Below are 25,953 nucleotides of genomic sequence, written 5' to 3'. Positions count from 1 at the left end.
AAATGTTGCATTGCATTACTAAAATACATTTCGAAATTTAAATATTCCATGTACCCACTACTCCTAAGATGGTGATTATAATTTTCCAATATAACAAACTTGATTGATCTGTGGGCAGTTAAGCCGTACTTACTACTATGTAGACATAAAAGCTGCTATAATTTGGGAATTCTGTCACGATATTGTACTCTGAGATAATAAAACGATGATATGGAGTATGGAGTGTTTCATTACATTAAATATTTGAATTCAATTGAGTAATCTAACTTAGGAGCTAGCGGGCAAAATTCATCAACTCAAGATGAATGTACATTTTTTTCCATTCCATTACTTACGAATGAAAAACGTAAATGAAATATTTTTCTTGTTGTGAATATATGTGAATCATCGTTTCTCAGAGAGTTGATATGAAAAAAAAATGCTGAAAAATCATTTCATAATTATTCTTTGAATCATTTTGACAGAAATGAAATCAACGATTTATCTTATGATTGCACTCATTAGTGCTTTTCCCCTCACTTCATTTGAGTACAATATTTCTAACAAAAAATACAATTTTCATGGTACTGATCGTTTTTTTTTATTCATTGGATTCCGTATTATAAGAAACAACCAACCTTTCTAATCCCCCTAGTCGCTGATGAGCTCTAGCTAAGTTGAGATATGATTCTGCTCTCATATTGGGGCTATCTAATTCTTCGGATATAAAAAGTTGCCTATGAGCGTATTCCAAAGCGTCTCTGAAACGTAATTATTTCTTTCAGCGATAATCAGTCGGATGAGAGTAGGTGAAGCCAACCTGTATTTCCCCCAATCCATATAAGCTTGGTAAAGATATCCAAGAAGATTAAATTTGTCTTCCCTCTTTCGTATAGCCTTGAGCGCTGATTTCCATTTCCGTACCGCTTGTTGTTGTTTGTGTTGATTGTAGAGACGAAGTCCTTGATCAACCTTGAAAATGAAGTTTACAGAGATAAGCTTGATAAACTATGTATGAATCTGTAGCACCCTTGATGTGGCTGAATACGTCATCGATTTATGGCCATCAATTTTAACATACTGATACCTATGGAATAAGTATGATCTAAAAAGTTGAAAATAGGTTCAACAGTGAGAATAACTCCTCCATTCGTCAGGGGACATTTTCAGCATTGTTCAAACAAAGATACCTAATTTACTATCAGTTAATCTTGAAGTTTTGCGATACATATTGTTAATTTAATTTCATTTTTTTTAGAGCTCCATGTCTCAATAAATATTTATTCTACTGTGTCGTGATATATACCTACTGATCGACAGAAAATTTGTGTGCTCTACGCATTGATGTTGTTACTTTTTTTTCAAATTTTTGGCAGTGATAGTGTTAATGAACGCACTAGTCGATGTTGATTTGCGAAATTGATATGCTCAGGGAACATGATTCTCGGACCCAATGATCACTCACCCCACGGCGTGGGGAGTGGTCATTGGTTGATAATGCTGGCGCGCCCTCCCGAATGTATCGGGGCTTCGGAGGATAGGGCCTGACCAGCGCACACTATGGGAAAAAATAATAATAATAACTTTATTGTCCAACAGTTACCCATTTACAGGACAATATAAAATTTTATTCACAATACTATAACTATAAACGGAAAATAAAATGAACAAAAAAGAAAAACTTATTCTCATTACCTACTTCAAGTACATATTAGCAATTTTAATAATGTTATGAAGGTTAGTGAAGAATAAATCACCATGGGCACAAATGCTATTGAAATTTGTGCACTTAACATATATTGGGATATATTGGGAAATTGAGCATAATGTTAGTTCTTGTTCTGAGAGGTCTACAAATGGATTGAGATCGTGAAGCTGGCCGCAGTACATTGAAGTTAATTTGTTCAAGAATTTCAGGACAGTCAATTTTCTCATTCACTAACTTGAATAACAATATGAGCGACGCACATTTTCTGCGATGTTCTAAACTAAAAAGTTCCAAACGTTCATATATGACATCATTACTGATACCTCTCTCAGGGTAAGAACCATCTATTCTGAAAATTATAAATTTACAAAACTTTATTTGAACTCTTTCAATGGCTATGTTATGAATCTCATAGAATGGACTCCAGACGATACTTGCATATTCTATCTTCGAACGTACGTAGGTGAAATGCAACAGCTTCATGGCTTTAATATTATGAAAGTTTCTGCAATTTCTAGCAATGAAACCATAAGCTCTGAAAGATTCTGAAACATTTCGTGAAATATGTCTACTAAATGTTAATTTATGATCGAATATTACCCCTAGGTCTTTGATCTCATTACATCTCAGCAGATCTGAATCCTGTATTACATAAGGGAATGTATAAATCTCTTTTTTTCGACTATAACTCACTACTTTACATTTCTCCACATTGAGTTTCAATTTATTATTTACACCAAGCAACAAGAAATTGTAATTATATGAAAATAATTTCAAGTCATCTGCGAAGCATAACCGCTCACAAGCTAAACTTTCACAAAAGTCATTAATAAACAATAAAAACAAAGAGGACCTAGGTTGGCGCCCTGAGGCACACCAGAAGAAGCTATATATGTTCTAGATTTATAACCGTTATAGGACACGAATTGTTTTCTACATGTCAGATAGGCTTGCATCAGCTGACAGGCAGTATTTGAAAAACCAAAACTCATCAGTTTATTGAGTAAGACACCATGATAAATTTTATCAAATGCTTTAACATCAACTTGGCCATTGTTATCTAATGCCTCGGAAATGAATTGAGTAATAATGACTAGATTTGTAACAGTAGAACGCTTAGTAACAAATCCATGTTGATGTTGAGATGTCGAGCTTACGATTTCAACTGACCTCCCTGTAAATTTAGATCAGTAGCGAGAGCTTCTCAACTCTCCAACTCCTGATCCAATAACTGAACCTAAAAAAAAGTTTGGTGGTGCAGCCAGGAAACGACTGAGTCGACTCCTCAAGAGCGGGGTACCGTATGAAACCGCTTTGCACCAAATTCTTGAGCGGCGTACGCAGAATCTGTCTCAGGTGGAGGAACAAACCCCCCAGGTTAGCAAACGTTTGCGCTCAAGTGATTATTCACCAAAACCAGAGGCGAAAAACCTCTGTACGATTGAATCCAAGGCATCGTCAGGTGTAGCTGACGTGCAAAAACCGTCATATGGGAAGGTTGTCGCGGGTAATCAAGGTGGGAATCTTGCACATTGACTATCCGACTACCTCATTTACGATGAAACAGCAGAGCATATACTTTGTGCCTGCCCCGATGGGGACCGAATCAGGTTTTTCGAGTTCAGCAGAGCCATACTCTTACCATGTGACCTGAAAGACCACTCACCATACAAACTAATTGGCTTCGTTAAGAAGCTAGGTTTATTTGGTCGAGTGTGAATAGGTGTGAGCCATAATAAACCCTTGCGGGTTGCGGTGAAGGGTCGAATAGACCCACTCACTTTGGATCTTACCTAACCTTACCTAACAGTAATTCAAAACGAGGATTTGAGGACCCTGGTGGAAGCTGACCCTTCGCAAACTATACCTGGGATGGCAGAAGAACTGGGCGTCAGCTCCCATGCGGTTTTTGATGGTTTAAAACATATTGGAAAAGCCAAAAAACTCGAAAAATGGATGCCCCACGATTTGAACGATCGACAGAGATTGTCAAGTGCCGATGCCTGTTCTTCTTTGCATTTGCGAAACAATAACGATCCCCTGTTTTGGATCGTATAGTCGTGTGTGATGAAAAGTGGTTGCTCTACAATAACAAGAAACGTTCTGACATTACTTGGACACCGATAAGCTACCTATGCACTTCTCAAAGGCGACAACCCACTAAAAAAAGACCGTGGTCACCGTACGATGGTCAGCGGCTGGTGTGATCCACTATAACTTTCTGTAGCCGGGTCAAACCATCACAACAGAGTCTTATTATGAGGAAAATGACGAAATGTACCGGAAACTGCGTCAGCAGCAGCTGTCACTGGTCAATAGAAGCGGTCCGATTCTGCTCCACGACAGCGTCCATCCGCACGTTTCACAAATCACCGTCCGAAAAATAAACAAATTGAGCGTCGAAATTCTGTCTCACCCATAATACTGCCCAGGCGTCTCGCCAATCGACTACCATCTTTTCAGGAACTTCCGTAACTTTCACATTGGTAGAACCTTCGCCAAATAGGACCAAGCAAAAACGGCCTTCGTTGACTTCATCGAATCCCGAGCACAACATTTCTACAAGGATGGAATTAATCGACTTGTGTAATCATGTGTATACTCATTATAAAAACGCATAAAATTTTGAAACAACCTAATATTCAATAATGATTTTATTCCGTACAGTATCATAGATGGTAAACTCGGATACTTCGCAAAATGAGCCACAGGGTGCTACGGTGTCATTTTTGCTCAGAAAGGTAATCGGTTTGTTAGTGAGATACACTCATGAAATTGTGAGGGCGGGTTCAATCCCAGTTCTGGGATGATGAGTGTTTATTTCGTTTCGTCTGCATCACCACTCGTGTGACTTCTGAGGGTTGCTGTTCAAAGTGGGATGACATTTTAATCTCATTTCTATATACTTTGAATTCCCATTTTCGAAAACTTTATTGAATATAATTCTACAAAGGAATGTGAAATTTTGATATTTTCCGGTTAAATTTATTTATTAAGGGTAACCCGAGAAAATGGAAAAGCGCTTCAACGTTCAAATAAGTCATCTGTCTACTATTTCAAATCAAGAATTGTATTACAAACTACAAACACTACTTTTGACCTTTGCTGCTACTGCGGCAGACGAAAACGTTAGGTGCTTCAGGTTCCATTTCATTTTGTTCTCTTCAGATCTAAAAAAGTTTGAATGATTCGAATATTCTGGAATATTCGAACTGGCTATTTGTATCTCTGTTAAAATCTGTTCCGAAGTAACATTATTTCACTTGCGTATTTTGTTTGTTTTTCAATTATGTATTAAGAATATTTTTTTGTGCACTTTAGAATTTCTTTTTTTACACAAAAATGTCACAAAATGAAAAATACAAACAAACTGTTCAAGTTTGGACACGGTGTCGAACTGCGGTAATTCAATACAAAGCTGTTCATCAGTATTATATTCACGTAATCACTGATTGAATTTTTCAATTATCTTATATACTTATTTATCGAATCAGTATTCGAAATTTTTACCAGCGTCCAAATATATTTTATTACAGGTTAACCTATCGGTAAATAATCTAATCCAATTTTTATATTTGTATGAAAAACAAATATTCCTTTTTTTTAAAGGTCAATATTAATGAACTAACATCGCATGCTAACGTACCACATGACACCGAAGTAAGATTTAGACAAAACTTCACAGTGAAAGTCACAGACAGCTAGGCTGCACTAGGAGCATTATTGAATCCAAGAGTGATATCGAATGTGGTCTGGGAATGTTTGAAGGTCCAAAGAAACTGACGAACTGAAGTAGATTGACTTCAAACTGAGAGCCACGACACTTACAGGCATCGACAACTTTGATGACTGTACAATATTGGCCCTAACCAAACAATACACAGTAAATCACATGAAAAAAATTTGTAAAGGGAGAAAATAACTGAAAAACTGCTTTAACAAAATAGGAATCGGTTCATAACAATTACAGAGTTATTCAGGGCACCTGAACAAATTAAGGGTGTATATAACACAAGCAGATGGTTCAGTTGCAACAACAGCCATAGAAAAAGCAAATCTACTAGCTGAACAATTTGGGTCACACTCCACAGTCGATTTTCTGGAAAAGTCACCATCCACTATTCCCACACTAGAATCCACAATGCCGGAAATTACTTTTCGACAACGTCTAGTCACGCGAATTTTGAAAGAGCTCAATATCAACAAGGCGTCTGGTCCTGATGAAGAGCTAGTCATCGTACTAATAAAGGTGTGCAAATGAACTAACACCAGTATTTTGCAGACTTTTCTATCTGTCTTTCAAAGAAGGGGTTTTTCCTGCGTTCAGCCTATTTCCAGAAAGGACAAAAAAACTCTTCCAAATAACTATAGACCAGTCGTTTTGCTATCAGTAACATCAAAAATCATGGAGAGGACCGTAAATCACCATATCCCCAAATATTTGGAGGACTTAAACATCTTGAGCGATCATCATATGGCTTTCGGAAAGATCAACAGGCGGTCTGCTATCGTATGTTACCCATATTTGGAAAAACGCAATCAAGGAACATAGGGAATCAAGAGCTATTGCGCTCGATATTTCTAAGGCCTTTAATAGCGTGTGGCATGGGGGTTTGATGTCCAAACTTCGATGCTATGGCTTGTTGAATCATTCCTGTGTATGGCTCTTCAGCTTCCTGAAAAACGTTCCCTGCAAGTGGCCGTCGATACTTTTGCCATCAACGCTGGTGTTCCCCAGGAATCCATATTGTCTCCAATCCTCACCAACTCAGCAACTTTTGATGCTTTATAAAGCTCAGATCGGACCTTATTTGGAGTATTGTTCTCATGCATGGAGCTCCGCCCCTAAGCATACCCTGAAGCTGTTGGATTCAATTCAGGAAAGAGCCATCTGCCTGATTGGAGACGCGAACATCATTTGCAACCTTGATAGTCTGGAACATCGAAGAAAGGTTGGAAATTTGTCTCTCTTCCATTGATACTTACACGGGAAATGTTCAAGTGACTTGGCACATTTGATCCCACCAAGAGGGGTACATAACAGAAATACGCGACAGCCTGTGGCTACTCATCTTTTCGAGGTTCAACTCATTACACCTCGAATTTCACTGTTTAATTGGAGAACTGCGTTTAACTGAAATAAACTTCCTGAGAACGTTTTTCCAAATGGATTTAATCTTCAGCGATTCAAATCCAATGTGAATCGCTACTTTCGCAGAGGCACCGGTCTTAGAGCGCCTTGAGAATTTTTCTGTAGTGCTTGGGTTCTGTCCTTGAGACAAAAAATAAAAAAATAACTGGGGCTTTAGTTGCAAACATTGCAGACCATGTTTCATGCGAATATGAGACAGTTTATGACTCATATTATGACTCAAATTATTTTCAGTATAATCCAGCAAATGACTTGTACATATAGAGAACACGATTGTTGGAATATGTGTCTTGATAAATACAATAAGCCCAAGTGAGGCAATTAACAAAAACATCTTTTGAAATGACATTTTGATTAAATAAAGAACTGAAATTACGAAAAAATGGATCGTGAACAAGTGTACTGAAACTCTACAGAAATGATCAGCAAAAGAAGAAGATGTAAAAATCAATTATTGCTATGCACATTCAAACTTTTTTTATATCATTATCTTTCTACGAACCTTTCTTTTGGCAAAACTATGGTGTATTCTTGCTCTACATGCCTGGAAACATCCCCAGGTAAATCGTTGAGGGCGAGGAGTTCGGACTTCGGTATAAGTATCTCTGTGTAAGCTGGAATAAGAGTTGTTCCATGGCCAAACCTGTTCGAGGCCATCCAAAGGATGACGGGAACCATCAGGTGAGGAGAGTAACTTTGTAGCAGATAGTTGATGACTAACGCCAACACTGAAATTACTGAAAATGAAAGTGATAGTAATAATAAAAGTAGTGCTGATGCTTTCGATATTTCAATGTTGAAACTGCAATGCTAGAATAACGGAGTGAGTATCGCTCATTGGAAGTTCGATTGACCGTTATATCAAGTTTCAGCAACATATAAATATAGCCTACGTTCATGAGCGCACCAGTACAACTTTGATCGTGGAAGTGTTAACACGAACCTCTGAAGATGCTAAGCATTCACGACAGCGAAACGTCAGGAAGAAATTCCATCAAACTACAGCGTAAAGACTCGCAAAATGAACTGATTATTTGAAATTCAGTCAGCTTCAATACGTCACAATGAGGTTGTTTGAAAGAAACAGTTCCAAAATGTAAATATTTCAAAAAAATTGAATAGAACTGGCCGATGATAAAAAACTAATCAATACAGTTTATTTTATGATTTTCACTATAAATATTATATTATATTATATTATATTATATTATATAAATATTATATTATATTATAGTGAAAATCATACAATAAACTGTATTGATTAGTTTTTTATTTTAAGAAAATATAGATTATACATTATTACCCATTTGGGTTCTTTGACAGTGGCATATTTATGAATTGATGACTTTTTTCAAAGATTCGAAAATACGACTCAAAAACACTTATACTTCAATATCGCTTCCTATAATTATGTTATCGTTACCTTAGTCTTTACCAGATTGGACTGATGGCTGTTTGCAACCAGCCCTTAGTAATAGAAGAATCTCAAAAAATTTTCGAAGAGTTCCCCTCTTTATTGAACTCTAATAAGAATTATTTATAGTCACTTGCGGAACGCACGAGACATACGGTAGGCTGATTCATTTGTTGATCACCCGGGCGGATCGAAACATTATTTATGATTAGTGATTAGCCAATAATAATTAGGAAACTGGTCGACACTATCTTAGTTTTATCAGTATTTCAGAGAGAAGTATTGGTTTATTCTCCACCTGGAATAATATGTATATCCCTTTGATTGTACGTCTGCTTTGGGTGTGGTTTTGCTAAAGATTCTGTTAACGACGTAAGTGATTTATATGTTGATTAAGCAAGGTGAAAATCCATAGAATTCGACTGATTTCCTGTGCAATCTACGTCCTTTTGCCCTTTTGCCTTTGGAAAAACTCTTGCAGGGTATCTTTGTTGAACAACAGAAACAGAATCTGTATCAGAGAAAACAAACCTTTCCTGAGCATGCCAGCAAACGTTTACGCTCAATGAATGATTTACCCAAACCAGAGCTAAAAAAGACCTGCATGACTGAATCAACTGTATCAATATCTCTTGTAACTCTAATATCCGACCACCTCAATATCGAGCAATCAACTGGAATCCCTCCAGTGAGCAATTATGGCTGCCGTAGAGAATATTCCTAAAATGCTTCATGGGAGATCCAAGCAACACAAGGGTATTTTACTGGAGTTCAATCTCAACATCAAACTGTTACTTTAATACCTCGACACGATCACCAAGTGATCATCTTCAAGAGAAAGATTACTACACCAAATGTTCCAAACAATGCACCCACCACAAGAACACAAATGTGTTACATATCTATGAAGGTAGTTGCAGACTCACCGCCGATCAGGTCCTTACTAGATCGAGGAAATATACCGCGGTTTTTTAACATCGGAGTGGAGTATTCATCCCGAGAAAAATCGGTATAAATATACCGGTATAAAAAAAAATATAAAAATATATAAAAATGATATAGTAGAGCACATTCTCTGTGTCTACCCCACCGAACACTGCATCAGGTTTCCAGCATGTGGCAGATTCCCACTTCTGCCAGCTAAACTGAAAGATAACTTACCAAATAAAGTATTCGGCTTTGTTAGGAAGCTGTATTTATTTGGTAGAGTTCTAGAAGGTATAAGCCACAATAAATCCTTACAGGTTGTAGCAGAGGGTTGAATAGACCAACTCACGTTGGTCTCATTTACCTACCGACCCGTGAAACCTGTAGTTGTTGCCATATCAACGATTTTTTAAAAATTATATCAATATATCAAATAAAGGAAATATTATGACTTCCATTATTTACTTAGGTATTCTAAGGGCAACCTGATTAAAATGAACCAGGGTTTTCGTACCAATCTCGTTTAATATTTTTCAGTTAATTACAAATTTTGTCATCAGAAGACGGATTCAACAGAATATAATTTTCAATTATGTCGGATCATCAAGCAGATATTCTGAATGTATCGATTCAATCATTTCATCATAGTCATGATTGAAAACATGCCGCTTCACTGAAAAAAAATGTACAAACATTAAATTGGTCTTTTCATTGAAAAAATACTTCTTTGGTCTTTTCTTCAGGAGAAAGTAATTCCCATTTGACTAATATAATAGTTCAGACAAGAACCACAAGTCGACTTAGATATTCCTTATATATCCGACAGTGAAAATATGTCTTTATTTTCATTTTTTTTTAAATTATCATTTATTCTATATGCTACGTGCATGCATTTATGTCCCATAAAACGAGCAGCGATATTTTGGAAGGTTCGCCAAAGTAGGTCCCTCGTTACTTGAAATTGAATAGACCCGGCTCATAGCTTCTTTTTGAAGTTATTTAAGAAAAAATAAAGTCAGTAAAATCTACATCGTTATAGTGTTGACAGCAATTTGCTTTAATAAAGGGAAATTTACAAACTACAACTGAAACCCAGGTCCAGCTTACGCCAGAAAATGAGGGCAGGCATCAAAAACAATGACCTACTTTGGCGAGTCTACCAAAACTATCGTTTTGACAATTTTTTTTAAAACTTTATTGTTGGATAGCTCAGAATATATAAATTGATATGTAGTGCTTTATATTGGTCAAACCAAGGGAAATTTCCCCAAAAGATTAAAAGACAATAAAATGTAGAGACCAATTCAACATTTGCAAAAAAATCAATAGATTCTATTGAATTTGTTGTCTCACAATAAAATTATTGTTCACTTAAATGAATTTGTTGTTAGAATGGATAGAATGAATATTCATCAAGTATTTAGAAGAAGTCAATATACTTTTATTTAATAAGCATTATGTACAGTTTACTTCAATGATTAAAAACATTTGAAGAAAAGCAACTGTATAATAAAGCACATGTTGCAGTTTTGTAGAAGGTTTTGTCAAAATCTCATCACGAAGTGTCGGATAACTACATTTATCACAGATTGCCATCAAGCATCGATCAATTCCATCACAGAACTAGGTTAAAATATACTTTAGTTCTTCTATTTAACGAATATAATATAATTTTGCAATCGAACATCTAGCTTGTGCCACCCTGTATGAATTCATAATTGAAAAAACTTATGATGTTTCCTCCTACTTTAGAAAATCCATGGTGGTTGAACTGATACTGGGCTACATAAGAAATTTCACATACCTGATATAATCATGATGAGAATTCAAAGACTCCCAAGACATTTTACGAAATCAAAACAGTGACATCTTTTCCAAAATGAGCCCGTCATTCAATTTCGTGAAAAAAATACCGCTCGAATTCCACCGCAGTCGGGAAATCTTCATTATGAAGCTGCACATTTTTTCCATTTGAACTATGAAATACCTGAGAAAAAATTTATTCAATATCGATGAATATGCTCAAACTGAAATTCGAAGGGGCTTTCCACGAATCTCACAAAAACCCGCACAAAATGTATCAAAATGTATCTACACCGTATAACACACCCCTTTCGCAACATCCAACCACCCCTAATCAGTATCTGGACCAAATTCAGAGCACGAGTCCGTATGGAATCGTTTATGATCGGCCACTGTCGGGGCCGAGGATTGAAAGGGCCGTTCGGAGCAAAATCGAAATTGGGAGGTGTTGCGGTAAAAGCACGTGTTCAGTTATGATATTCGAGTTTTCATACCTTCCCGTGGAAACACGGGTTATCGAATTCATAAATCTACCGTGGATTATTTATAGGTTCCCAATGAAATTTTAAATTTATTGCGTCCCGTACTGAACGCGTTTTTATGTGGAAAATCGTGAAAAATGACTGAAAAAAAAAGTTACCTTCGATATTTCAGAAGTCAGTTGACAATCTCTATTGTCTATTCAAAAAAGAGCAGAAAGAATGATTTTGATCAAATATTTAGTGGCAGTTAAGAACGAAAACAAATCAGAATAAATGGCAAACAGCTCCTAACCAAGTATTTATAACAAGGGATATTTAGCACCCCACGCTGTTTCACAACCAAATAATTTTTTGTGAATAGATTGATTCTGATTTCAGACTTATTAAAAGTCATTAGTTACATCAAGCCATAGGATTTATTATCGATGTTGAACACAATCTTGTACCATATAAGTGTACAAATACTAAAATTAGTCAAAATCGAGTCCAATGGAGTCGGTTACAAACAAACAAACATACAAGTGAAGCTGAAAAAAGCGTGATAATAAATATAGTTCAAAAAACTAAAAATCACGCTTTTAAAAAACATCGAACTAAAAGCGCTAAAAGCTAAAAGCGCTAAAAGCTAAAAGCGCACACGCTTTTTTCACAATACTAGTATTTTTCGTTCGTTATTGTTTCAAGCTCATTAAAAAAAAATATATTTTCAACTTTTTACTTCGATGTTCTTTAAAAGCGTGTTTTTTAGTTTTTCAAACTATATTTATTTTACCTAAACTTTGGGATCAATCAGCCGAATATTGTTTAGAAAAATGACCATTGATATTTCCGATTCCGAGGAGGAAGCCTGAAAATCAGCTACCAAGCCCAAGGCAGCAGGCTCGCAAAGGAGGGTTACAAATAAGGCAGCAGACGGGCGTGTTAATAAAAAAAAACTTTTTTCAAATGAAGAAACACATGTAAAGTGAGTTCGAATTATATCAAGGAGGTTGCGTACAACGCCATCTGCCCGCGAATAGATCAAGCAATAATGTCGATATATCAAGAGGTTACGTACAGCGCCATCTGCCCGCGAATAGATCAAGCAATAATGTCGATAATTCTGTCAAATACAGATCCCGAGCTTGAGCGTGTAAAAAGCATGCATATTCATTGAAGGAGTATGCTACAGTTCTCCAAAAAAGCAAGGATGTCCAAATCAAAATTCAAGGCAATGTTGTGATGTCCGAAAGGGTTCCAGAGGGTCAGACTGTCAACCAGACTTACTATTTGTCACTTTTGGCAACACTGCGGGAACGAGTTCGCAAGAAACGGCCCGAGTTGTGGAATAACAACTCGTGGATTTTGCACCAGGACAACGCACCTGCCGATAAACGCACTCCAGTGCTCGAACACGCGTCGTACTCGCCAGCAGATTTGGCACCGTATGATTTTCCGAAAATAAAATCTGATTTGAAAGGGACCCGAATTGAGTCGATGGAAGCAGTAGAGCAAGAAACGGCTTAGCTCCTAAAGGCCTTCACCAAAGAAGACTTCCAGCACTGCTTCGATCAATGAAAAAACGTAAGGAAAGGTGTTTGGCGAGGGGAGGAGAGTATATTGATGGGGTGCATTCGAATGTAGAATAATTTTTATAATAAAACCGTTTTTTGTAACCAATCTCGTTATTTATTAGCCGGACTTCGTATGTTTCAGCACTGAGAGAATTTCGTCGATCTCTTCACACCAAATGAGAAAAGAACGTGAAAATTCTGGCGAATCTATAATAAAACAAACAAACAAAAGTTCACACTCCAGGTAACTTTCAATGGGAAATCTAATGACGGAATTGGATTAGACGACACTCTAAATCCAATATGGTAGACCGCCCAAGATGTACCAATTATTTTTCACCACGTTCATGATATGGCAATCAAATGTATGGTTTTCCAGAAAAAAATATGCAAAATGGAATAACGTCACTGTAGAACCAATATGGCGGACCTCTCAAGATGGTGTACTTAGATACTAGGTGCTGTTTATGTACATATATGATGTTGGTATCAGATGAAAGAGTTTGCTGAAGAAAAATAAAATGACATCACTCTTGATTACAATATGGCGGATTCTCAAAGATTGTGGACTATGTATTCATGCATGCCCAAGATATCAAATGGAGAGGTTCAATGAAAAAAAAATTGTGGAAAATAAAATAGTTTGATGTAGCTCAAACAAATGTTGTGGGGATCAAGCATGCAGCAATGAACATACTAATAGTAGGTACAAAAAGTAAACATTTCTGCTCAAAATTATGAAAATAAAACTCAAATCAAAACAAATACTCATCAATTCATAACATTATACTATTTATATGATATAAAAGCTTGTCGAGATTTACCTGTGTATAGATAAACAAGAATACAATACGTAACTTAATCTTGACATTAATATGTCTAAGATAAAAATTATGTATTTTTTATAAAATAGGTAAATCTCGCCAAAAACTTTCATGTCATATAAAGTCTTTTCCGAGCAGGCAAGTAAAAGTTTGTTCTTGAAAATGTTTTAACTATTACTTTATGTCTAACTTGAATGTTCATTATTTTCTCAACTTTTTTCGACATCTATAATAGAATAAATATTAACTGGACAAAATTCATCATGATTTGATACATTACTATTTTGTGAGGCAATAATCCTTGTTCTGACAAACAAGAATTCATTAAATTCGTTGAAAGCGACAAAATTAGGGGACAACACAGTATAGTATCATTTCTATATTGATTGAGAGTGAACCTATAGTGAAGGTCCTATTCATAACAAACATTTCTGAACTTTAAATATAGTGAGTGTTTATCTAATATCTCATCTATAAAAGTTCAAAGCTTTTCATTTGAAAATGTATCCTTCTGGTACCAAAAATTCAGAGAAATTAACATCCAGTGTCTTTGAAAATTTCGAATCCTTGTTCTACCCGTAAGCTTGAAGCTCATGAATCATAAAACATAATTGACAGTTAATATTGAGAATATATTCCACGAAGCTTCATGGTTTTCAATTACATTACATTGTTTGCAGAATGTCACACAAAACACGCACAAGAGAGGACTTCGGTTCGATATTTCCGTGTATACAAGGATCCCAAGATTAATTGGATATAATTGTTCCCATATGCAGTTGATTGATTGCTTGTTCGCTGAACGAAATTATCTCAAACACCGTACTCATAACCATCAGTCAACTTTGAATTCAGCCTTAGAGGACTTCCAAGGACATGTCACTACAATTACATAGTGGTCCAAAATAATGTTATTAATTTCAAGTATAACATTTCTTATTTTTTGTGTCAGATAATTCAGTTTGACCATTGGAAAAAATTGAATTCGAGGAAGTTAAGAAGTTGGGTTGCTTCTTCTTCTATTACAATCTTCAGTACCTGACAATTCAATCTGATTGAATGTTGATTTCAATAACATTCAAGACAAAAGATAAATTATCAGTAAAACGGATCTTCTTGTACTTTCAAGGAAGTACATATTTGAAGTACATATTCGTGTTCAATGTCTGTCGTGTTGACAATATTGACATTTGAAGAAGAAACAAATGCATAGAATTGTTTTTTATAGAACGGTAACCAAGAAGTTCATCATTTCAACTCCTGAGGACAAATACCCTATGAATGATGTCTTTTTCCATTATCAACTATTGTCTGACATTTCCCTTTCTGGAACTACGGTTTCATGTAATCTACTATTATATTTTTTGTTTTAGCTTTCCGCACGACGTATCTAGTATTCAGTAATTCTTTCTTCCCCACAACTGGGTCTCTGGAGGATAATACCAGCATAATTCAACTTAGTTCAGCAATATGATGACAATGTCTGGTAAATCGTCCCTGACATACATAGATAAAAAATAGGACTTATTTTTGCCCCCACTGGGGTACCAAAGTTTTCTTTATAGAAATTTTTCTTGATGTCTCTTAAACCAGCTTCTAGATAGACGTTACTAAATAGTGAGGCTACATCTAAACTTGCTAAGACAAAACCTTCGGGAAGTTGCTTTTTACACGCTTTATTATTACAAAAAATGAAAAATAAAAATTAAAAGGTTTCAAACCCAGTTATGTCACGACGTTTCGATTGTTAGTATCCACAATCGTCTTCGGGTGATAACTGGACTTATTCCTCCGAGATTCGACGATTTATAGGTCATTTTAGTGCTTTCACCTCTCCCCTCTTCTCTCTCTTCGCTTCATTGGTTTTTAGCGGGAAATGACCGTTTGGCGGGAGTTGGTCGTTTTTCGTTTGATTAGAGGTTTTCATATGTTACGTATCTCTACGCTAGCTTGACTAAATGCGTTGTTGGACAACATATACGCGGCTTTTTTGAATTTTCTCCTAAACCAGTGTTCCTCTTTGTGGATGATTTCAACTTGAGCCCACTTGATATTATGTTGATGAGCCCAAACATGTTCTGCTATTCCGGATTTGCTGGTTTCTCCTCGCTGTGTGTATTTCTAGTACTCAGCAATGCGAAATTTCAATGGCCTCTTAGTTTCATCGATGTATGATTCTCCGCACTCGCAGGGTATCCGGTAAATGCAATTCTTGGAATCGCAGTCCGCGTTTGGTGGCCTGGTTTTCGTGAGGCTGTTACGGAAAGTGTTCCCAGATCTGAAGCAGGCCCTGATGTTATACTTGGACCCAATCCTTCGTATCATTTCCGATAATCCTCTGATGTAGGGAAGTACAATTACTGGTTGTGGAGGCTTCTCTTCCTTGCGGAGCTCTTGCTGTCTTCTAGCTTAAGCCTGTTCTACCATCGTTCTGGAGTAACCATTCCGTTGAAGGTCGTTTTTGATGATGCCTAGTTCCCTTTCGAGACCTTCCTTTGTATTACAGAGCCAGAAGGCACGCATTCTTAAGGACATACTTTTATTCCAAAATCTTAACTTCCATAAGCCAGTTCACAAAACATCCCGGCCATGGAACACACACTCTGTCTAAAAGTAAAGGTAGGTTCCGCCTTTCTTGAAAAACAATGTTATACAAAATATACAGGTCTAATCGGCTGAGCTGTTGAACTAATCTACCAGATCGTGTAGTCATTACCAGCCAAAGTTATAGCCCATCTGGTAATTTGGTAAACGGAAGTGGCTGATGATCGGCGATTAAAACAAACTTTCTTGTAAAAATATACTTTTTTAAGCCAAACATAATTGCTAAAGCCTCTCTTTCTGACTCGTTCGATTGATGACTTATTTATTTTGTAGAAATTCATGTTGAATATAGAATAAAGAAAATACTTTTGTCTAGTTTCTACTGTGTTTATCCATTCGTTACGACCGGTTTCGGCTTATGTAACTCTTTCAAGTTACTTGAAAATGGCCTTAATAGCCGAAACCGGTCGTAACGAATAAATAAACTTCTCTAGTTTCTAGTATTTTCTTTATTCTATACTCTCTTTCTCAATTTGAATATTTTTTTCCATTGGTGATAAAGTATTTGAAACAAACATAATAGGCCCTTCTTCCTTGTTTATTCTATGACTAAGCGCCGCACCCACTCCATATCCACTGCTATCGCAAGTTAAATATAAGGGTAGTTTTTGGGTCATATTGAATCAGCACACTGTTAGATGTCACGAGTTCTTTTCTCAAGTTGAAAGCCTTCTGACATTTTGCCGACCAGTTTGACTCAAAAATGACTCCTTCTTTACATAAATCATATAATGGCTTAACCTGTGTGGATAACATGAGTATATATTTTTCATAGTAATTAAGTAGACCTAAATACGATGTTGATCTATAATACGCCCTAGAAACTCTAAATTATCTTTAAAATATTTAAATTTATTTTTACATATTTTTTATATATTATTGAAAACGCTTAAATACTTTAATTTAATTTTTGTAACAATTTTTTGTAACTATTACACAAAAACATTTTTGCCCTCCCAAACAAGCAAAAATGTCCTCAGGGATGTCCTCAGAAATTCGTATATCTTCTGAATTCTTTTTAGGAACAATGACTATTGGACTTGACCAGTTACTGAAACTTACTTTTGAAATGACACCTTGTTTTTCCATTTTCAATTCAACTTTTATTGATTCATCTTTATTTTGGACTATTACTTCATCACTATCAATTTTTATTTTACTGGTGAATGGTGGACAAAACCTAGACTTACAAACTTGGTTATCTTGACTGAGATGCCTTAGATTAAACATATTTTTCCAATTAGGACTGATAATATCAAGCCAATTTCTCCCTAATAATGGTGTAAGAAAACGTTGTTATATAAAACATTGACAACAAATTCACCTACAATATTTACGTTTTGGCCAGTTACAACCTTTAGTTTATATTTAAGAGGACATAATACATAAGAACTGAATAACTTTTTATATGTAGATACATGTATAACTGTTTTACACGCACCTGAGTCCACTTCAAAATTCAGGAGCTTGTCTTCGACATTCATGATTACCTTCAAACTGTTTCCTGCTCCTTTCTCAATTTTTGCAATAAATCCCAGTTCTAAAGAGTTTTCTTCGTTTTGAGACTCCTCACATAACTCAACATCTGCATTTAATGATTTAACAACTGCACTGCGACAAACCCTACTTGTGTGGCCTTTTTTGTGGCATTTGAAGCACTCCCATAATTTCGCTGGACAATTTTTAGGGTCATGTTTCCTCCCACATCTGAAGCAAGGTTTTACTACTTTGTACGACTGACCAGGTATTGCTTGTGACTGTGATTTCTTTTCAAATTTGACAGGACCTTTGCTTTGTAGCTTTCTGCCCATAGCTTCCATTTGTCCTTCAGCTAGCTCCATACAAATAACTGTTTTAAAAGCATTTGCCCAGGTTAATCCATCTTCTCACAACAATTTACGCTTTATGGCCTCTGAACGCAAACCATAGACAAATTTATCTCTCAATGCCTCAATTAAAAAAAAGTGTTAAACCTCAGAATATTGTGATAAGTTCTTCAATTTTGTGGCGTAAAACTTGATATCCTCTTCTTGCTCCTGCTGGGCACTATAAAATTTATATCTTTCTGTAATGACTAACCTTCTTGAATATTACTGGAGATTTTTCCCCAACATCAAATCGTTATTTTTAACACCTCGACACGTGTTTCGATCACCAAGTGATCATCTTCAAAGAGGAAGATTAAAACTAAGGACTAGTGCGAGCTAATCCTATTTATGCTATAAAGGTAACTCATACAGGTAAACCATTCAGGCATACCAACCTAAATTAATTTTACAATTTTGCCGTATCTATTATTTTACAATATATGTTTATATAAAACAATTTTCAGCTATATAAAAATCAATTTCACAATATTGCCTATCCAAATTTATTTTTTCAATGTGTCCTTATCGCAGTCCTTACATTCAATTTCGTAAATTCCAGACTTTTCCGAATTCTCGACTTTGTCTTTTGGACTTCCCAAAAGGCTCTGTAGTGTATGACTTGTTTTAAAAACCACCTTCAGACCTAATTCCTTGAAAATCTTTCCAAAGTTCCTCGTATATTGGTGGTATGGAACAATATGGAACTGAGATGTATTTATTATGGTTTTTGTCCTTTCTGAAAGTCGAGATTTCGTTCATTCTTAACCTAAACCTCTTCTTCCTTATAGTAGTGTAGATGATAAGGAAGAAGAAGTTTAGGTTAAGAATGAACGAAATCTCGACTTTCAGATAGGACAAAAACCAAGATAAATACATCTCGATTTGGTATTGGGGAAAAACTCCAGTAATATTCATTACTACACCAAAGGTTCCAAACAGTGCATCATAAGTAACCTTCTATTGGGTTGAAATGGCTAACTAATGTTGTTTTCAATTCATCGAACGATTTAGAGCTGGGTTAATCCGGGGACAATAGATCTTTTAAAGCACCGTATGCTTCCGCACCAATTAAGGTTAGGAACATTGCTCTTTTTTTTCATCAGTAACAGTTACGTACAAAAAGTTGCTCCATCTTTTCCATATACGACGAAATATCTGACTCGCTAGGGTTGAAAGGCTCAATACTCCCAATAAAAAACATTTTTAACTAGACTTTGATTTGACTACTTCTCGAGGTTATTGATCCCGAGTAATGACTATGACGACTGAACTTACTGTAACTGTTACTGACACGAAACTTCCGACTAGTGGATTTAACTTCCCTCGTCGCCAATAATACTGTGTATTTTCATTTATATGACAATAAAACACGCATTCTTAAGGACATACTTTTATTCACAACAATGAAGATATCAAAAGAAAGTGTTGGTTTTATATTGCATGAACATTTTGACTATGAGAAAGCTCTGTGCCGCGCGAGCTCACTGTTGACCAAAAACAAGAACGTCTTTTGATGATTCTGAGCAGTGTTTGGCCTTGTTTAAACATAACAAACCGGAATTTTTGCGTCGATATGTGAAAGTGGAAGAAACATGGATCCATTACTTCACTCCGGATCAAAACGATAGTCATCTGTGTGGAGAGCAACTGGTGAACCTCGTCCAAAGCGCCCGAAAGCACATTAATCGGCTGGAAAGGTTATGGCCTCGATATTTTGGGATGTGCTTGAGATAATATTCATCTACTATAGAATATTCGTGTCAAGAAGAGAATGACGTCATTTTTGGTAATTTTTAATATCCAATATAACTACTTTAAAATTCCCAATGAAATGCGTTCAATAGCAATGAAACTAGTAAAATTTCATTTTGTAAGTTGCTCAACTGATAATAAAATTTCAGACGTTGTCGAATCGAAAAAAAATCGAAAACTGCCGGTTTTTCTTTTCTTTTCAGAACTAATCATATCTTTTGATAAGACCTGTATATATTCAATATGTTCAAAGCATTGTTGAAACAGTCTTAACAAAGTTGTATTTCAACGAAGTAAATTAATAGTAAGTAAGATTAATAGCAATAAAACAAATCAACAGTACAAAAAAATTTGAAAGTTCGAAATAGTGCACATGTTGGCAACTTGGCCGTAACTTGTCACCATCTTGAGAAGGGCAATACCATCAACAGAGAATATTATATAGCGTTATTGGATCGTTTGAAGGCCGAAATTGCAAAGAAACGGGCGTATATGGCAATGGAAAAAATTATTTCATCAAGACAGCGCACCGTGTCACAAGTCAATCGAAACAATGGAAAAACTACATGAATTGAACTTCAAATTGCTCCCACATCCACTGTAATCGCCAATTTTGGCTATCAGCGACTACTTGCTATTCGCAGACCTCAAAAAACACTCACCGGTAAGAAATTTCGCTCGAAAAAAAACGATAGAAAATTTTTTGAAACAAGCTTTTATTTAAGTGCCCTAAAAAAATTAAAATAAAATTTTAAATCATATTAACCACATTCATTTATGACTTTACAGAATCGAAATTATAATAAAAGCTTGTCGCGATGCCTAGAAGAAATCTCTACATATTCAGTCAGATGAAATTTAAATTAAGAAACATTCTGACAGATCAACTAGGTACTGCAACAAATTTCAAACCCGATAAATCCTATGTGTGCAAAAAAGTTATTCAAGGTTAAAGTTCCACATTTTAAGCATTCATGACACTTTTATTTAATTACAAACGTTATGAATTGCTTACAAGTTTAGAAGGTGCCTACCTAATTACAAAATTTCAATTACAAATTGTAATTATAGCGACAAGCTTTTTATTATAATTTCAATTATGTAAAGTCTAAATGAATGTGGTTAATGTGATTTAAAATTTTATTTTGATCTTTTTAGGGCACTCAAATAAAAGATTGTTTCAAAAGTTTTTTTATCATTATTTTATTTTATATTTTTTAATTTCAATCGATTGTTATCGATCAATACGAAAGTCCATCTATAAAACGGAGAGTCCTTCAAAAGAAAAACTTAAGGAACGGGGAAAACTATTATTAGGATGATTTATATTCTATAGAAGTTAGTAGATAGGTACCTACTCCTCCGTCATACGAAGAATTAGCTTGTTATATTTCTTAATCTATTCATTTCATTGATGGCATCATTATAACATGGCCGAGTCCCAGTTAATTTCGAACAGTCTAATTCTTCTATAAGGAGGCCTTTGGCGTTTCGAATTAACGCTTTCATTGGCAAATTTTTCATTTCGTTTCAACTTCTCTTTTTCTAACCTTCTTTTCCTTTGTGTTGAAGTTTCTTTATTTCCCATAGTGTTCCCACGAGTATCGAAGAAATATTTGTCAACTCTCCCAGAACTTCGTTTAGCAGGGTAAGAGCTAATATACAACAGGGTGCGCTCCGGTGCCCTGAGGTGGTACGTTCACGACATCATTTTACACCCTGATGCCACTCAGTCCTCGGCACGGCCTCACTTTGACTTGGGTGGTAATTTGGTGAAAGATGCGCCACTTTTTAAGCTTAGAGCTTACTCGTGCCTAACGAAACACCTTACCGGGTTTGATTTTGGAGTTTTCCTTCTCTAAGACCGGTTGCAGACCAATCCTAATGACGCGTATCTCACCAAATTACACGAGTCATGGTATGCCTCTTGGGCCTGTTGCTCACATTGCGGGATGAACCGTCTTACTCTGAGAACTTAGAGAGTGGTAGATAATAATATTTTTTTACAATGCAAATAAATATGGGTTCTTACAACCTACTACACCATTTATTGTCTTGTTTTTAGAGTCGGGAAGTAGGGATTTGAAGGTATTTATCGCTGAGGAGATCTCTCGTACGGAGCCGATCCTGGCAGCAGCATCAGGTCACGTTTATGATTAATATGCATTGTTATCGGTTCTGGACCCCCCTCACAAACAATTGTGAGGGGATATCAAAATTTAAAACAGGACACGTAAAGAATACTGGAAAAATACACCTGAGAAGGAAAAACCATTATAAACTGGAAAACCCAAAGAACTGCTTCAACACAACATGGATCATTTCAGAATGAATACGTGGCTATCCACTGGATATTTTCATTTAGTTACTTGAACAAAGTAGGGCTGTAAAACGGAGACCTCAGCTGCAGGCAAAGCAACAATGGGGCAATATAGCTCCCGAGTAACGAAAATCAATTGGCCTTGTAAAACTTATGAAGAGGAAGCAATAGTAATATAAGCTGAAGGAATCTTTCATTACTATTCATGATAATAATCATAAATTTTCACAATTTAGGTTTTATTTCAAATAAAACTACTACTTCACAATGTTATTTATACAAATCATTGACCTCAATTACTAATTCGTAAACAGGTAGTTTTGAGAAGTACAAAGGAAATAAATTATTGTTCCTTATGATTCGACTGATTCTAGTGAATTTCTCATGAAAGTAAATTCAATAGTTAGATTAGGAATCACACGTTAAAAGGTAAGACCTCGTTAGTCCTTAGCTCGCACAAGTTTCTCAACTTCTGAGAGTTGTCGTTCGTATGGGGGCGGCAGCTGATTAACGGAAAAACAGATTTTAAACAGAAATAGTGGTGAAAAATTAACTCGCATAAAAAATATGAGTAGGGTACTAACGAAAAAGATATCTATATAGCATACAAGACTGATAACACTTCAGGTGAACATATGAAAAACAACCAAATCAGGTTTTTACAAGTTGAAATGTAGCAGGTGTCCAAAAGTTTATTTTGGATAAACATCTAGATAATTCAAAACCATAATCTCTAAGCACAAAAGAAGAAAATCTATTCAACATACGCATACCATCTGTTGGAAAACAACCACAGCTTTGACATAAAGAATGACGTACTATATACAAAAATAAAATACAAAAATCAAACCTGGAAATAATAAACGTATATAATCAAATTTCCTTTGAATGGCCAACAAGACGTTAATTCTCAACACTGTTGAATATAATTTCATGAAAAATGTTCTAGAACTAGAATCTAGAAAATTATTATTATCATGAACAGTGTTGTTGATTTCAACCGAGTAACGTGTCAGTGTATTCAAAATTCAAATCTTGTATTGGTCACCTGAACGAATGTTGTTTCTTAGTGTAGAAGTTTTTGCCAATGCTTATTTACGACATTCGTTTCTCGCAGACGAGAGTAATAATGTGGCTGCGATCCCGAGTCGGCTATGAATTCGAGGCATTGGACGTTTCATCAACGGCAGTACCCTCTTTTCGGGGGAAAATAGAGTTTATCGGGGTATGCTCGCAGGGCGGGTTTCTCTATCGATAGCGATGTGACCTCGTTTTCGGGGTAAAGTGTGTCACTAGGGTAAACAGACTATGAAACGAGAAACTGGTTGGAATACGTCAGGAAATGTGCTGTGGACCTCGAAGTACACTTCTGTTGCCGTTTATTAATCAATGCTACACAATTCAACATAGCTCAGTTCTCGTCAACAAACTTTAATTAAACCACCGTGCAATTTCGCCTGCATATGATCATACAGGATGTTTCCTATCTAGGGTATAGAACTTCTGAGGGTGATTCGTTGGCAGTTTTAATAAAAAATAAATATCCACAAACCGAGTTGGCTAAAATTTGATACAGATATTTAAAGTAATAAGGAACTTGTGACACATCATTTTGAATCTCCTGACGAATACTTCACAACCCTAGAATATGAAGTCAATATCTTCACCTACTACAAAATGGCGGAACATTCAATAATTTCCTGAAGACAAACACATTATCATCCATATTTCTAGAAATATTCCTTTTTATCTGCCATATGGTAATTCCAACAACACGATAAGATTTGTTAAGTAATTTTTTGTTTATAAAAACGACAAAAAATGTTAGTACGTCAATGAACATCGTTGTTCAGTTAGAATATTCTCATTTAGTTTTCGTTTTTACTAGTAGGAAGGTACCACGTCAACAATCTCTAAAATGGTCAATTCTCGTCTATTTTCAAACTTATATAATATTTATTGCACAAGTTTGAAAATGTCCGTACTTATAGGGCGAAACTGCAGTAACTTTAGTTACAAAAAAAGGTAAAAAACATAGAAAGTTTCATTTCTTTTTTTTTTTCATTATGATTTCCTACGACGTAGCAACGGCTGACTCCATCAATTTATTTGAAGAAAAAATTTAAACGATTTTTATTTACGGTGCGACGCGCAACTTTCACGAGACCGAAAGGATTTTCAATGAACGTTTTTCGAATCGTCCTATCTGTAGAAAATATTTGAAGGAACTTGTATCCAAATTCACAACTACCGGTAGCGTACATAACAAAAAGCCCCCAGGTCATCCGTCCATTCCGGAAGAACAACAAGTGCAAATAATTGGTGAGATGGTATCTAGTAAATGCTGAACAGTCTACTTATTCCGTCACTAATGTTTGTGAGGTGTCTCCTTCTACTGTGTGGAGACTTTGGAAGAGGAATAGGTATCATCCATACAAAATAAAATGGTACACCAATTAACTGAAGATGACCCTGATCGAAGAACAGAATTCTGCGAAATCATGACGGAAACCATTGCAAGGCATCCTATCTATCTCCACAATATTTGTTTTAGTGACGAATGTACATTTTTTTAAACGGTAATGTTCACAGACAAAAATGCCGTTATTGGAGTGACACCAACCCTCACGTTTTCCAGGAAACACATACCCAATATCCAGAAAAAATTACCGTTTGGGCAGGAATATTGGGAATCCATTTTGTAAGACCTCTATTTATTTATCAAAATTCAACAGGGGAACTGTATTTGAATATGCTGGAAACTATTGTTGACCCTCTCATCACTGAAATCGGCGAAGCGAATCCTAATCAATTCGATATGGATATTGTATTCTAGCAAGATGGACCACCACCACATTACTCCAGACAAATAAGATACTATTTGGATAGTACTTTTCTCGGTCGTTGGATTGGCCGTCGATGTCCTACAGAATGACCAGCCCGCTCGCCAGAATTGACACCTTTGGACTTTTTTTATAGGGCTATTTGAAGCAAAAGGTGTACAAAACTGAACCTGCTTCAATATTGGATACACGGCAGAAAATAATAAATATTTGTAGAGATATTGACGTTACTGTGTTCGAAAATGTTCGGCGTGAAATATCGGATTGGCCGTTCATATGTCAAGAACTTCAAGGCAACCATTTCGAGCATCTTCTGAACTGACCTCAAGCTTATTACCTCATATTATGTAGTTAAATGTCAATGTATTCAATCAATTATTAAAAGTCCTGCCATTTTATAGCAGTTGAAGATATTTAAATTATATTCTAGGGTTGTGAAGCATTTGTCAGGAACTTCAAAAAAATGTGTCACAAGACCCCCATTTCTATTTAATTTTTTTTCCCAGATGGCGCCCAGTCGCCATCTTGAAAGTTTCATCTATCAATTTCACTTCAAAATAAAGTAATCATGCATTAATTTCATTATCCCAAATTTCAATTTTTTGAGTTGACATTAGAGAATTGCACTGTATAATAAAAACCAAAAACTAAAAATTTCGAGTTCGAAGTAAATGAGAAAAATGTCCATATTCTGATAGAATACACGACTGCAATCGATTTGTTA

At 35.7% G+C, this 25,953-nt stretch overlaps 1 protein-coding gene across 2 annotated transcripts in view; it reads right to left on the bottom strand.

Moving 5' to 3' along the window:
- LOC111505128 (43 kDa receptor-associated protein of the synapse homolog) overlaps positions 1 to 18,246 on the bottom strand; it is a 48,873-nt gene extending 30,627 nt beyond the window's left edge. The window contains exons 1-5 of one of the 2 annotated variants that reach the window (XM_023159886.2): positions 17,888 to 18,246; positions 10,985 to 11,167; positions 7,342 to 7,576; positions 800 to 951; positions 618 to 740 (exon numbers count right to left, since the gene is read on the bottom strand). In XM_023159886.2, coding sequence (XP_023015654.1) covers positions 618 to 740; positions 800 to 951; positions 7,342 to 7,576; positions 10,985 to 11,025 — 551 coding nt within the window. In that variant the 5' untranslated portion in view covers positions 11,026 to 11,167; positions 17,888 to 18,246. The remainder of the gene's footprint in view (positions 1 to 617; positions 741 to 799; positions 952 to 7,341; positions 7,577 to 10,984; positions 11,168 to 17,887) is intronic. The other variant, XM_074184303.1, reaches the window with a different exon arrangement.
- Between the last annotated feature and the right edge of the window lie 7,707 nt (positions 18,247 to 25,953).

Source organism: Leptinotarsa decemlineata, unplaced genomic scaffold (genome assembly GCF_025532065.1).
Source record: "Leptinotarsa decemlineata unplaced genomic scaffold, Ldec_3_MD MMD2_tig00026354_RagTag_RagTag, whole genome shotgun sequence".
Classification (NCBI taxonomy): Eukaryota; Metazoa; Arthropoda; class Insecta; order Coleoptera; family Chrysomelidae; genus Leptinotarsa; species Leptinotarsa decemlineata.
This window is presented reverse-complemented; position numbering and strand designations above follow the sequence as displayed.